Here is a 14,802-nt window from a genome sequence, read left to right on the forward strand (position 1 = left end):
CAGGGTTTGGGAGCTGCAGAGGGAGCCAGGAGCTAACGCTGATCTGGAATGCAGCAGGCTGGGTGCCACAGATCCGTAGGGTCAGTGCTACGCCCCCCTCTCCCCCCGCCCCAGCTTTGGAACTGTCTCTTGCAGGAACTCTTCAGTGGGCCAGACCCCAAACGGATGTCATTCTTCCTCCAGGGTAAGCCATGTGGCCTTGCCGCCTTCTTGACTGAACCTTGGGGGCTCCAGCCCTCCTGCTTCACCCCGTGGGCTCTGCTCAGCAAGTCCAGCTGAGTCAGGCCCCTGGGACAGACGTGTCCACTCCACAGGGATTTGCGCACCTCTCCCAGCACTTGCAATGTGCAGTATTAGTAGGATGACCAGATGTCTCGATTTTATAGGGACAGTCCCGATTTTGGGATCTTTTTCTTAGATAGGCTCCTATTACCCCCCACCCCCGTCTCGATTTTTCACTTTTGCTGTCTGGTCACTCTAAGTATTAGGTCCCTGGAACCCAGCAGCGGAAATCCTTAGATTAGCACAGATGGTTGCAGCACAGAGCCCAGCCATGCAGTGAACCCCATGTTCAGGCTCTGTCTCTGTCTGACCCCCTCAACTCCCAAGTGAGAGCCCCCCACTCCCTCCACTAACCAACTCTTACTCCTCCCCCCAGATCCACCTCACACCTTCCTAATCCTTTGTTTGTGGGGGTCTGTGCTCAGCTTCCCTGGTGCGAGGCAGGGAAATCCATCTCGCTTTGGGGCATTGCTTGCTGGGTGTCAGTGCCTGGTCATTGGCTTTGCCCATTGTCGGCTCAGCTTCTCCTTTGATATGGGAGTGGCCTCGGCCAGTCCTTTTTAATGAGGCTCAGATGGCTAGGCATCGTGCACTCCTGTGTCTCTCAGCCTGCCCTGAGAGCTAACTTGGGTCTTTTCCCCACAGCGAGTAACCATGCAAAATATAAGGGAAACTGAGGCACACATAGGGTTCCTAAAAAATTTCCACAAGGACTGGAGCCACTGTTTATCTCCCTGGGAGCTGCTGTTTTCCTGATAAAGTTTCTACTGGCCTCGTTGGGCCTGGAATTGCTTCTCTCCATTAGGGTGAGCAGAGAGGAGGAATTAGCTATGGATTCTCTTCACACATGCACCAGCCTTGCTCCATTTGTGCCAGAGAAATTATTCCTGATTTATGCAGGTGAGGCTGAGAGGAGAATTGGGTTTGAGTGGCTGTAATTCAGACATTTGCAGAGACTCCTAGATTCCAAGACCAGACAGGATTATTACGATCATCTTGTCTGCCTCAGAATCACCAAGCGCCCCCAAAATCCTGAGAGCAGCTTCAAAATCAGGAGATTTTTGAATGACTAAATTAATTAACAAAACCCCAACATTTGCCTTCTGGGCTTTGAGCTGTTGGGGAATCACATTTTCAAGCTTTTCTCTAGCACCACAAGAGATAGGGACCTGACTTTTTCATTTAAGTGAATCAGACATCCCCCCATCATCACGGGACTCCTGGAGCTGAGGCCTTAAGAACCTCCCCCCCACACATACAACATATCACAGGAGTTGCCAACATCGCATTGAGCTGTGCAGTCCTGACTGGAATCCAACCTTCCTGTTGCAAGGCCCAACAACTGCTGGTTTCACCGCGTTATCTCCCCGAGATCCAAACTCCAACCCCAGCCCACCAGCCGCCCAAGAGCAGCCCTGGCAGCTGGCCAAGGCAAGAGAATTCGCATCCTGTGACTCAAATCCAGGGCAGGTGGGTGAACGGGCTAATTCCCGCCCGCTTGGCCCCTTGGGAAAATGCTAATTCTGCTTTTGTTGTTTTCATTACGTTGGTTTGCTGTTGGTTTGCTAGACCCTTGGTTTGAATGTGCAAACGACTGCAGAATGTACCTTGCAGCCGGTGTTTGAAAGTCTCTGAGGTCCCCTCTGGCCCAGCAGGCACCTGGCCGCCTGTCACTGAAGTCCAGCCTACAACGTGAACCAGCTTCCCTGGGAGCCACTGAGAGAGCCTCCCCTGTGTACCCCACCGCCCAATGGTTTTTGGTGAGCAAAGGCTGCTCCGACTTCGGCACCGGGAGAGGGCTCACGGCTGACCCTCTCGAGCAGATGGAGGAGCCTAAAGCCCTTTGAGGGCCAGGGTTCAGGCCAGGCCCATCTCCTTGGCATTTCCTGCTCCAATTTCTAGCTTCTGTGCAGCCCATTCTCAGGCACCAAGCTTCCCCTGAGCATGATACAGGGAGCCCAGCCTGGGTGCCGGACGTAGGGCTGAGGACCACGGTGGACAGCAGGCACCTGAAGTTTGGTGTTGCCCACTGAACCTATGTGGATCTAGCCCACAAGTCCCACAGAGAGTCTGTGGTGGGGCAGGGAATTGAAGCACAGCTTTAACTCATACCCTAACCCCTGGGCCAGCTGCCATGGCTATGGGATGAACCCTGGGGGCAGCCCGGGGGACAGCCAGGATCCCAGCCAGAGGAGGAGAGTGAAGCAGAGGGGCCACATCTCATGTCTAACCCCACAGCAAGCCCATGGTAGAGCAGGGGCTGGAACCCCACAACCCACACGTTGCTTCTCCCAGGCTGCCTTCTGCCCGGCAGGATCCCTGCCCTGGTGCCCTGCGACAAGCCAGGCTGATGCGCTGGGACCTAGTCTGGAGCTGGACTCTGAACTCAGCAACCCTCGCCCCTTCCCCCACCCCCTCAGACACAGCAGGGAAACAGAAACACTCTTTAGAAACCTGCTGGGTGGTGCCAGGCCCAGCTCCTGGGAGATAGCCCAGCAGGGTTGGAGGGGCGGCCCAGGGGAAAGGCGCTGCTACTGGGGAATGCAGGGCAAACCCTGCTCTTGTGCCTTGGTTTCCCCATATCTGTAAAACGGTGACAGTGACACTTCCTCAGGAAAGCCCTTTGAGAGCACCGGATCCGAGAGATGGGTATTAATGCTGGGCAGACCTTGCACACCCAGGACACAGGCCCTGGGTCTTCAGCTGTTCCAGGACCCCCCAGCCTCCCATATGGGGGACTCACCCCTTCCTCTGTATTCCCACCCCACTCTCTGTTCTTGTGGGTCCTGCAGCCGCCACTGAGCCCTCCGGGCCAGGCTGCCAGCTCACGCCCCCCACCCCCTCCTCTTGGCAGACCCAGGGCCCCGATCCCACGGGGCGGGCCCGGAGCCTCTCGCGTCCGCCCAGCGAAGCGGGGAGGGCTCGGGCTGGTTTCCCCGGGACGAGGCCGCGCCCCTTTGGAGAAACACCTGTTCCGACCTGCCAGACAGGTTCCTCCCCCCCCTCGCGCCCCGGCGATGTTGGGCGAGCAGCTTGGGGAGCCTGGAAGCGCAGCGCGGCCGAGCGGGGAGCAACCAGCGGCCGGGCATGAGCCAGCGACCCAGCGGGCCCTGAGTGCACGAGGCCCGGCCCCCGGGAGATCCGCGCCCCCAGTTGCAAGGGACCCCCCCACCCAGGGGACACCTCCCCCCGCCAGCCACCGCGCTCGCTCACGGCGGAAGATCCTGGCCCGGAGGGGCCGCCGTGAGTTCCCCACGCGTGTCGTGACAGCGACGTCATGAGCGGGTCCTTCGCCCCGGCCCCGGCCCCCGCGGCTTGGAAACTCCTGCTGCTCTGCCTCGCAGCCTCCGGTGAGTCGCCAGCTCCCTTAGCCCGGCTCGGGGCAGGTTCCTGAGCAACTTGGAGCGAGGTGGCCTTGGTCCTGCCTCAGCGCGGGGGCCAGACTCGGGGGTTCCCCGGCGCCCCCCTAGTCCCCCCCATAAACATTGATCCGGGTTTGGATCCAGGGCTGCCTGCCTGGCTCCTGCCCTCTGCCCTCCATAGCCTCCGACCTCTCCCTGCAGCCATGTGGGGTCCTGGAGCTCCGCCTGAGACCCCTCCTTCAGGTTTTGGGGAGTTCCTTTGTGTAGCCCCCTGAGTGCAGTTCATCCCGCGGCTCAGATCCTGCAGGAAACCTAGTGGGGGAGGGGGGGGGGGCGGGGAGAAACCTGGACAGGATCGGGCCCGTGGAGAGGATCGGGCCCCGTGTGCTTGTTCAGAGTGATATTGTTGTGCCCTTTGGTCATCAGGTGTTTTCAAACATTCTCTTGCATGAAGAGTCCCTCCCCACCTTCCTCCTACAAGGTCTCCCCCCACACCCCATTGCAACCCCCACAAACCGAGCTCCAGGCACCAGCATTCCTCCACCCAGGAGCCTCAGGTCGGTGCCTTTGCCTTCCCACTGGGGCAAGGTTCTGATCCCCCTCACCCCTCCCCTGACCAGCGCGTGCACCCCTGGAACTCGGGGGTCCACCCCAAGCGAAGGGAGCGCCTTGCGGGGCTGTTGGCTGGCTCTGCGGTGAGGGGGCAGGCAGTGAGTGGGCCACTGGCTAAAGGGACTTCCAAGGGATAAGAAACTTGTCTCCTTGCAGAGGGCTCTTTAGGTGTGGAATCCTTGGTGCTGCCTTTCAAGGGTGTGTGTGAGACACCCCCCTAGGGATGGGCCCCATAGAGCAAGCTGCTCCCCAGGCCCACCCTAACAGGGGTTTGCTGTCCCCTCCCCCAGTGCTACGTGATGGCACCTCTCCCGCACTCTCCCTGGCAGCCTCACAGTGACTCGACAAATGCAGCCCCTTCCCAACCCTGCCTCCTCTCAGCTGAGCTGCTGACTCAGGCTTTAGCCCTTTGGTGGTAGCTTCGAAGCAGCCGTGACTCAGAGCACGGCAGGATCATAACAAGCCGGGCTGGGCAGGGCCGGGCAGGTGAGCAGGTCCTCTGTGCCCGTAGAGCGCTCAGCACCACGGGGTCCCGACCTGCTGGGGGTGTCTGCGCCCCACGGCGGCTCACATGGGAAATGCTGATGCCCTGATGTCTCTGTTCTTGGTGTAGGAAAGGGGCCAGAAGCTCAGCTGCTGTCAATCCCCAGAACTCTACTGAAGCCAGGAGGGCAGCTCCACTTGACACTGGCTGAGGATCTGGCCCGAGATTGGGCCTGGACCTCCTCCTCTTGTGCCCAGGCAGTTGTTCACAGCTGGGTCTCGCGAGTGTCCACGGCCCGTTGAGCAGCATGCGATGCCCGTTTTGCACTGGTGTGAATGAAGGCACGTGGTGCAGGGTGGATCGGGCAGCTTGTCTGGCTTAGCTCGGTGTGCTGAGAGTGGATGCGCCAAAACGTGCCCCCCAGGATCTGTGATGGCAGAGCAGGGGCGATGAGAGCAGCTGTTGCAGTGGGCAAAGGCAGAGCTAGCTGACATGGGGGAGGGAGCCCAGAGAGTGCCCTGGGCAGGCCCACTGCATGTGCTCAGGGCAGGCTTCGGATCTTCCCTGTCTTGTGTAGCTGAGCGGAAGCTGCTGTGTGAACAGGACGCAGTTGGCACCTGTTTCTAGGACCAGGCCCGTGGCTGATGATTGACTCTTAGGTGGCACGTTGGCAGGGTGTGGTCCTGGCCAACCAGGCTCTTATCAGACAAGGTGTCAGCTCTGTGTGTCTCTGGCTCTCCAGCTAGAAACAACCACCAACCCCGACCCTACCGGGGGCAAAGTGGGCAGGGGGGATGACCCCCACCCCCTGCCCATAGGCTGCTGAGCTGCTCCCAAGAGCCTCCAGCTTCAACTATTCATCTGTGACTCTCCGGGGCTCACAACCTACTGCCCTCAAGACCCACAAAGAGCTAATTTGCATGGTTAATGAACACCCACCTCTTTTAATCATGGCTGCCATAAATGCACTCTAATCAATGCCTATTAATACTAATGACAATGAGCCTTTATTAATTATGGGGGAAGACTTCCGGTTTCCTCTGTTCGTCAGCCACAGAATGTTGGAGGTATTTAACCTGGCAAAGCCATTTTTGCCCCCGCTGCAGGAACCCAGGCGCTGTTCATCCCAGGGGGGATGGGAGGCCAGGGCTGTGCTGATAACAATCCTGGAGCCCTTTCGTTCTGTCAGCTGTTGGGGAGGAGCAGGTGTTTCCTCATCAGTTTCAAGGCTGTTGCCTTTTAGTGGGAGGCTGGAGTTATAAACCAGCTCTGCCTGTACATTCCTGCCCCATGACGAGAATCTCGTCTGTTTCATCACTGCACAGTCATTAGCTGCTTTCCAGACAGGGGACGGGAGAGTCTGCGCTTTTGCAGATGGTGGCAAGAGACGCTGCTTGTTTTCATTTAGAGAGGGGCCTGGTCCTCCAAGTTCAGATCTGGGTTCAAAGCTGGAGGCTGTCTGGATCCGGAGTTTCAGTGTGCCCCCAGCTATTGTGGGTATGCTAGACCCTGCCTCAGTGTGGGGATGGATCAGATGACCTCTCCCTGTCCCTTTGAGCCCTACGTGTCTATGATTTGACGATGGTTCCCCCCGCTTACTCCCTTCTCCACTTCTGAGCTGATTAAAGGTGAAAGGACATGGTGAATCATGTGCCCTCTTCACTGTTTTCTTTTCACCTTCCCCCGCTCAGCTGGCCTGATGAAAGCAGATGCTTTCCTAGTCAGTTTCACTTCCTGGTTCTCATGTGCCAGCCCCTGCACTGCAAAGCTTGAGCCTGAGGGGGCACGGGGTCACTTGTCTGGAGCCACCTGTTCCTGCCTGACGCCTATGAAACCTGCCATCCTGGGCGTGTTTTGCTCCATCTGTGTGTGTGTGGGGGGGGTAGGGTTAAAACCAGGGCCGGCTCTAGCCATTTCGCCCCCCCAAGCACGGCGGCACGCCGCAGGGAGCGCTCTGCCGCTCGCCGGTCCCGTGACTCCGGTGGACCTCCCTCAGGCGTCCCTGCGGATGCTCCACCGGAGTCCCGGTGGACCTCCCACAGGCGTGCCTGCAGATGCTCCACCGGAGCCACGGGACCAGTGGACCCTCCGCAGGCACGCCTGCAGGAAGTCCACCGGATCCGCCTGCCGCCCTCCCAGCAACCGGCAGAGCGCCCCCCGTGGCATGCTGCCCCAAGCACGCGCTTGGCGCTCTGGGGCCTGGAGCCAGCCCTGGGTAAAACCAACTAGATTTGGGGCAGACTTTGTGACTCACTCACTTGGTGTGACTGTGCCGAGAGAGAGGTTCTGAAACCCAGACCTGGCCAGCCTGACACCAGCCACTGGCTCCGGCACAGGAGACACTTTAGAACCCAAATCCAGCTGCACGTTTTGGAGCCAAACCCCAGCTCCCAGGAACCTGTTTGGATCTGGATCCGAACATTCCAGTCTCCACTGAGATCCTGGCAGGGCCTGAGGGAAGTTGGGGGTCAGGAGGAGGGGGGCGAGGAGATGCCCAGGTTATAATCTCCCTCCTTCCAGCTCCAGGATTCTTTGACACCTCTCCATGTTCTGCTTGTCTTTACCAGTGTTAGTGACTCTTGGGCGTGGGGGTGGCTACAGAACTCATTGTCTTCCCCTCCCTTATTCTCTTTCTCTTGGTTTCTCTGCCTATTGTATGTGTCCGGGCACATCCTCACTCTGATCACACGCAATCCCTGCTATAGGGGAAGCCAGGCGTCTCCTCCCAAAGCCATGCTCCATAATCAGCTCTCAGCAGCCAGAGGGCTGCTAATTGTTTAATGCTCCGCACTTAGTGAGGATCAGTGTGGGTCTTGTTGTAAACAGTGGGGGTGTGAGGGTGTCTGTGGGTGTGTGTGTGAGACAGGCGGAAGGCAGGTGTGCAAGTGGCCTGGGGGCCCTGGGGGCTCTGTCCAGTCTCCAAGGGAACCTCTCCTTTGACTCTGGTGGGAGTTGGATCAGGCCCCAGAAGCATGAACCCCAGTCACAAGCACTAAAGGAGTCAGTCAGTCCCACAACTGAGAGTCAGCAGCCAGCTGGGGTATGTGTGTGTGTGTGTGAGAGAGAGATGCCTACTGAGCCAGCTGATTAGCTGTGGGAGTTGATGGGTGTGCAGGAGCATGTGTGGTGGGATGGACAAGTCTGTGTCACACCATCCTGCACCCCTGGGAATCGCACAGTGACCAGATCTTCCCCCGTTTGTAATGAGGCAATGCTTATCTTTTAGCTCCCTTGACTATGGGCCGGTGGTGAGTGTTGCTTCCCCCAGCATGGGATGGTATGATGGGATAGCCTAATTTTGGCAATTAATTTGGCAATTGATCTTTGATTATCAGCAGGTAAGTATGCCCAGTGGTCTGGGATGGGATGTTAGATTGGGTGGGATCTGAGTTACTACAGAGAATTCTTTCCTGGGTGCTGGTTGGTGAGTCTTGCCCACATGCTCAGGGTTTAACTGATCGCCATATTTGGGGTCGGGAAGGAATTTTCCTCCAGGGCAGATTGGCAGAGGCCCTGGAGGTTTTTCGCCTTCCTCTGCAGTGTGGGGCACGGGTCACTTGCTGGAGGATTCTCTGCATTTTGAGGTCTTCAAACCACGATTTGAGGACTTCAATAACTCAGACACAGGTTAGAGGTTTGTTACAGGAGTGGGTGGGTGAGATTCTGTGGCCTGCGTTGTGCAAGAGTTCAGACTAGATGATCATAATGGTCCCTTCTGACCTGAAAGTCTATGTCTATACGCAAGGGCTACTTCACTAGAGGATAACAACCTGCTACTGCTACCAGCTGTTGGAGCTTCTCCTTTATATCCAATGATTGGTCTCTTTGCTGAAGGTCCTTGTTCAAATCCTGCTAGTGCCGTATGGTGGGGGTTACAGCTCCATGAGGGATTCAAGATGAGGAGTGAGTTTGTTATGCTATACTTCTGAGGGGCAGTCTGTCTTAGTGGCAAAGGCTCTGTATTGTGACTCAAGACACCTGTGTTCCGTTACTGGCTCTGCCACAGATCTTGGGTATGTGCCAGCCCTGCTCTGTGCCTCAGTTTTCCCCTCACCTTTTGTCTGATTACACTGTGAGCTCGTTGGGGGCAAGGACCGTCTCTCGCTGGGTGTCTGTGCAAGACCATGGTGTAATCCAGAAAATAATTCTCCCTGATTTGTGGCATAAAGATGCTCAGCTCCTTCCTGCTGTTCGGGACTCATCTGTCTCCGTTCCTGTGTGTCTAGCATCCCTTGGTTAAGTTCAGACATTTCTCTGACAGATCAGCTGTAGGGATTATGCAGGGGGGCAGATCTTCGGCCTGGGTTAGCCAGGAGGTCAGACAAGACAATCACAATGTTCCTGCCTGGCCTTGGCATCTATGAAGCGACGCCAGGGAGGTCCCTACTGGAGCGGTGAGACCCTTGGCTCAGACTTCCTCATCAGCGGGCAAAACCCGATGGTTGTTGTGGAGTCCAGCCTGGGCTCCGGCACTGTACTGTCCTACTCTCTCTGGCTCCTACACCTCGGCTGACTCATCCCTCCCTCTCTAGGGGATTGAGAGGCCAGTGGGTTAGAGAGATTCTGGCTAATTGAAGGTGCTGACAGGGTGGGAAGGAGCCAGTGGAATAGCTGCCCTGCAGGATGCTGCCTCGGCCGCCTGGAATCTTTAAATCCAGCCGGGGCATCTCTGTCTGACAGAGCCGCTCGGGCTCGCACCAGAGCAATGGGAGGGGACTGGGGTGTGGGAATCCCTGGGGTACGACTAGATCGTCAGCATGGGTCCTTCTGGCTTTGAGAGCTTAGGGTGAACTGGCTCCAATGAAATCAACAGCAAAACTCCCACGGACCTCAGTGGGGCCAGGATTCTGCCCAGTGAATCCAGGAGAGTGGCTGTTGGGCTCCCTCCCATGGGGCTGGCTCGGGTCTGTCGTAGGGGCTCTGCGCAAGGATGGGGGCTTTGGATCTCATATCCCCGGCCACGTGGAACGGGTGCTGTCACCACGAGGGGCTTCATCCCGCTTTGGCTGCCCTAGCACAAACCCTGTCACCGCCTGGGGCTCCCCTGAACGGCTAACTAGGGAGCCCCAGAGCCTAAAACCTCCAGCAGTTCTCCAGGACTCTGGCGTGATTCAGCGGCATTCGCCCTGCAGGGCAGGAGGAAATGTGTCGCCCCGGGACTGGAGTCTTTGCACAAACTCAGCCAAACTGGACCTGTGTGGCCAGAGAGCAGGCAGGAGCCAAAACCACTCATACCTCGGCCATTGGAGCTGGTCGTTTGTCACTGCCAATAAAACTGCCGAGCCGCTGACTCCCCAGCCCTGTAACCGCGCAGAGCAGGCCAGTTAACTGTGGGTTTCCGCCTTGCATCGTGCTGGGAGAGAGGCGTCCCGTGCACCTGTCGGGCAGCTCAGTTGGTCCCAAGAAGCATCTGGGAAGCCCCAGGATTCTTTTGCTTCTCCCCCTTGCCCCGGGGCATTGGGTAACGGGCTAATTTCTCTAGCAAAAGCCCACGGATGGGGGATAGGCCCCAACCCACCCACTGGCCTGGTCCTCCCATGGGGAAATCTGTCCACTTCACTGGGAGAGCTGCAGGCTTCTCGGGGACAGGGCGGGTGTGGGAGGGGGAACCCGGCGGAGGCAGCAGCTGGTACCTCTGGGAGGGATGAGCAGGAAAGAGAACAGGGCTGGGAGTGACTCTTCAGCATAGCAGGGCACTAACTGTGCCAGGCGAGGGGAGGGGATGAGCCGAAGCCAAGCCCCTTCTGCCTGGCAGCAGAGCACGCCAGGGGGCACCGGGCTTTGCAGTGCTCACAGCTTAAAAGCAGATCAAGCCAGGGGAGTTTTCCCCCAAGCCAGAGGGCCCCAACCTTTATCTGAAGCTTCCAGGGACACAGAGCTGGGGGTCCCGGGAAGCTGCCCTGCCTGCAGTAATTTCTCAGCGGTGCTTCTCTGGGGGTCTGGCAACTCTACACCCCGCCCGCTGAGTTCACCTTCCCCAGGGTCCGAGCAGGCTGTGCTGGTGTGCTGGGGGTGGGGGAGATTGTCCAAAGTTCCCAGTGCCTCCCATGGTGATGGGTTGGGTTTGGGGTAAGGCCCTGGGGTGACATCAGCCACCCTGGGTTCAAGTGCCAGCACTGTACCTCAGTTTCCCCCTCTGTAAAATGGGGCAATAATCCCTCCTGCTAATCACTCTGGGTGTGGTTTGTTTACCCAGACTGGGTACAGGCCAGGACTGTCTGGGTATAGCCATAGGGCCAGTCGCTATAGGGTTTGGCAACTTCTAGTCTGACTTTGGGACTTGGATTGTCAGCTCAGTGGACCTGCGACTGTCTCTTGTTGTGTATCTGTGTAGTGCCTGGATGACGGTGGGGCTGCCTGGTCTCAGGGGCTGTGCAGTGCCTGGCATGACAGCGCCCCCCTGCTCCGGTCTCGGTTGAACCTTTAGATGCAACTGTGACAGCAGTAATAATAGGAACCAGTCCCACATCTCTCATGTGACTGACCAAGGTGGCCTGAACTTTGACTGTTGTTCTTCGCCGTGGTGTGTCTGAGAGACGTTCACGCTGACCATGAATCTGCTCCCTCCACTCACACCGAGTAGCCTTACTCCAGAGAAATCCGTGCTGTGTTCCCAGAGGAAGGGATTGTGCACGCACCTGGGGTGAGGCCCTACCCATAATGGGAAAGATTGGGCCAAGAAGTTCCCGCAGAATTTCAAATAACCACCAGGCCTGCCAGCCGGCCTCCCACCTGCAGGAATCATTGGATCTGCGATGGTGCCCCAAATGGGGGGGTGCCCTACACAGCCACATGTGCTGCATATGCCTAAGGACGGCCCCAGATCTGTTCCCCTTTGGTGCCCGCATGCTGAACCAGGGCTCTGGGCACATCAGAGCTGGTGAGTGTGACAAACTGGGACAGTTCTTAATGTTTTCTCTGAATACTGTGTTGGCGCCTCAGTTCCTGGCCGACCCTTTGTCATCTGGCAACTAATGGCCAGGCCCTTCCCCTCCTGCAAAAGGATGCTAAAGGTGTGGGAGACAAAGAGGTCAGGTGATCTCCTGGCCCGGGAAAGGAACTGAGCAGGAGCTGGAGGGGTTTTCAGTCTGGAGCTGGCTGGGAACAAGAAGTAAAGTACAGACATGGGAGTCTGGCTCACTGCCCCCCAGAATGGACCTGGCTGAGGGGTCCGGTTCACGGTACCTACAAGCTCTGTTTTAGACCCTGTTCCTGTCATCGAATAAACCTCTGTTTTACTGGCTGGCTAAGAGTCACGTCTGACTGCAAAGTGGGGGTGCAGGACCCTGTGGCTTCCCCAAGACCCCGCTGGGGCAGGCTCGCTGTGGGAAGCGCACGGAGGGGCAGAGGATGCTGAACGCACCAAGAAGAGACCCAGGAGGTGAAAACGTGGGAGCTTCTTGCCCTGAAAACAGTCTGCACCAAGGGAAAGGAGACTCCCCAAAGTCCTAACTGGCTTTGTGGGAAGCAGTTCCAGAGCATCGCCCAGGAACTCCGTGACAGTGAGAAAAGAGAATTTTTATCTCCTGGGGACAGTCCAACAGTCCAGAGTTTGTTTTTACCCCAAATCGTGACGAAAAGTCCAAAACTTGAAATATTGGATGGAACGAAACTTTCCGGTTCGGAAACACTGAAATGAAATGATCCGGTAATATCCCCCTACTTGATGGCACCTCTCTGTCTGTCACTCTGTCTGTCTGTGACATGCTGTCTGCAGAGCACTTATAGCTGTGTCGGTCCCAGGATGTTAGGGAGACGCGGTGTGGGAGGAAATACCTGTTATTGAGCCAACTTCTTCCAGGGAGAGAGACAAGCTGTCGAGCGTCACAGAGCTCTTCTATGTATAGCGCCAGAGCTTGTCTCTTTCACTATCCGAGGTTGGTCCGATAACAGAGATTACCTCACCCGCCTTGTCTGTCTGTCACATGGTGATGACTTTGCAACACCACAGATGATCAATTCCAAAATTTCAGGGAATGTTCTAGGCACCCGGGGGCAGAACCCAAGTGGTTTGGGGGAAATCTGGAACACGAGAAGGGGGCGGAATGGAGGACGTGCAATTAGCGCAGCCACCGTCGTTATCTGTAGATTCAACAGCTGGCGGATGGCACCCAAAGTGAAATGAAACAGAACGCGGAAGGCGAAACGAGCTCCCCCATTTCCAGCGCGACTCGTTTGGAAGTGTTGGACGTTTTGTTCCGAATGGAACGTGTCGGTTTTGACGAGATGCGGGCATTTTCCAACGGCCCGTTGTAAATATCTCGCCCCGCTCTAGCGCGGGTGGATACAGCCGTTCGCACCGTTCGGTTGGAGCCCTTCATCGGGGGCGTTAGACAGAGGCTGCGTCCGTGTTGTTCCCTGTCGTCCATGACCTGGAAGAGCCGGGAAAGTCCTGCCTTCATTCACTGCCTGACCTGTCTGCTGAGCCTGTCCGAAAGAGGCAGCCCATTGCAGTCCGGGGCTGGGCTCACATAGGCCAACAAGCAACCAATTCCTGGTCCCTACTGCATGAGGCTTTGCGTTGCGTTTTGCCTGCAGGCCCCAGGGGTGCTGGGCACACAGCTGGGGAGGAGCAGGTGGGTGGTAGGAGCAAGCAGCAGCTGTTTTTCTGGTTGAGTGGGTGTGGTCTGCCGGCTTAGGCTGCGGGTGCAGTTAGCTTTATGGGATAATGAGCTGGGAGGGACTCGTAAGGCAGGGACTGGGGGTGGGACAGGCCGGCTGGGTTGCGAAAAGCAGGAGGGGCCCTAGAAACTCTCCCCCACTCTCACTGCACGGGCTGGGGGGTGTTTACTTCTGGGTTTTGTGCATTGACTTTGGGGGTCAAACAAGAGGAGGAAGGAGCCGCTTAGCGGGTCTATAACTCCGGATGGCTCAGGACCCCAGAATGTGAGGGAATCTTTCCTTTCACCCACCCCACAGCTGGGTTTGTTTTGTTAATCCCAGGTGGGGAAACTGAGTCACGGAGCAGGGAAAGTGACTTGCCCAGGGCCACTCGTCCATCTGTCAGACAGGGTGTGGACCGCTGCAGTGTGGAGGCTGCGGTGACCTTCAGTGCAGTGAGATTTGCCAGCTGCACACCCTGCCTGAGGGAACCCAGAGCAGCTGTCTCTGTCCCTTAGTCAGCAAGGCTCTGCCCCCTTCGGGCTGCCCACTGATGCCCATCTCCTGTGCTGGGCATCTGACCTTCTGCTCTTCCCAGAAAGCTGTGGCAGAGAGACCAAGGGTGGAGTGAAGGGCAGTGGAGGTGGTGAGGGTGACGTGTAGGGCATTTGGGGGTTGTGAAAGGTATGTGGTTGCAGTCAGCTGCGGGTGTCCCCTGCCCTCCGCATTCCTGCCCTCTCGGGGATTGTGCCAGGCTCAGCAGGTTTGCCAGCTGCGCCTTGGCAGGCTGCCTCTCTTCCTACGATGGGCTCCCCGTGCCAGCAAAAAAAAGGTGCTTGTGCAACGGGGGCGTGAACCAAACGGGGTGTGTGTGACCACAGCTGGGGGGGGCGGGTTCTGATCTTTCATTCCAACTGGTGGGTCCCCCCAATCTCTCAGGGGTTCTAGGGAGCAGGTGCCAGCAGCATGGTCCCCCCAGCCTCAGCATGGTCCCTCCACAGAGTCTAGACCTACCCCGCTCTTCTCCCGTGGGTGTTATGGTGCCTTTCATTCCCTGCCTTTGCAGAGGTTTATAGGGCCCTGGGGAGAGAGGGGGCCAGGCTCAAGCATCCCCTCTGCTGGTTGGGCAACCAGCGCTGAGGCAGCGAAGCCAGCAGGTTGCAGCCCTCGTTTGGCCAATTAACTTGATTGCAGCCCCGTGGGCTTTGGTGTTACAAGCGTTCAGGAATACAGGGCTAATTGCCCTGCATTTCGCTGACAAACCAAAGGAGCCAGGAGCTGGTGGAGCCAGTTTGAGGCTCCTTTAGTTTTGTTTTACCCTCTTTCCTCTGGTGCCCAGGCACTGTGCCGCTCCCAGCCCAGCTGCCTGGGCACTGCTCCTGGCACCATCTGGCCTGGGCTGGGAGCTCTTGGCGTCCAGCACCTCAAAGGGCGTTGGGTACCTCTGTCCCCTGCAGAGGC

At 57.5% G+C, this 14,802-nt stretch overlaps 1 protein-coding gene across 2 annotated transcripts in view; it reads left to right on the forward strand.

Annotated features, from left to right (window-relative positions):
* The first annotated feature begins 3,516 nt into the window (after positions 1-3,516).
* The window catches only part of NECTIN4 (nectin cell adhesion molecule 4), a 44,632-nt gene continuing 33,346 nt past the window's right edge, over positions 3,517-14,802 (forward strand). For both annotated transcript variants that reach the window (XM_032781281.2, XM_032781282.2), the window contains exon 1: positions 3,517-3,632. In XM_032781281.2, the coding sequence (XP_032637172.1) occupies positions 3,560-3,632 (73 nt within the window). In that variant the 5' untranslated portion in view covers positions 3,517-3,559. The remainder of the gene's footprint in view (positions 3,633-14,802) is intronic.

Source organism: Chelonoidis abingdonii, chromosome 11, assembly GCF_003597395.2.
Source record: "Chelonoidis abingdonii isolate Lonesome George chromosome 11, CheloAbing_2.0, whole genome shotgun sequence".
Classification (NCBI taxonomy): Eukaryota; Metazoa; Chordata; order Testudines; family Testudinidae; genus Chelonoidis; species Chelonoidis abingdonii.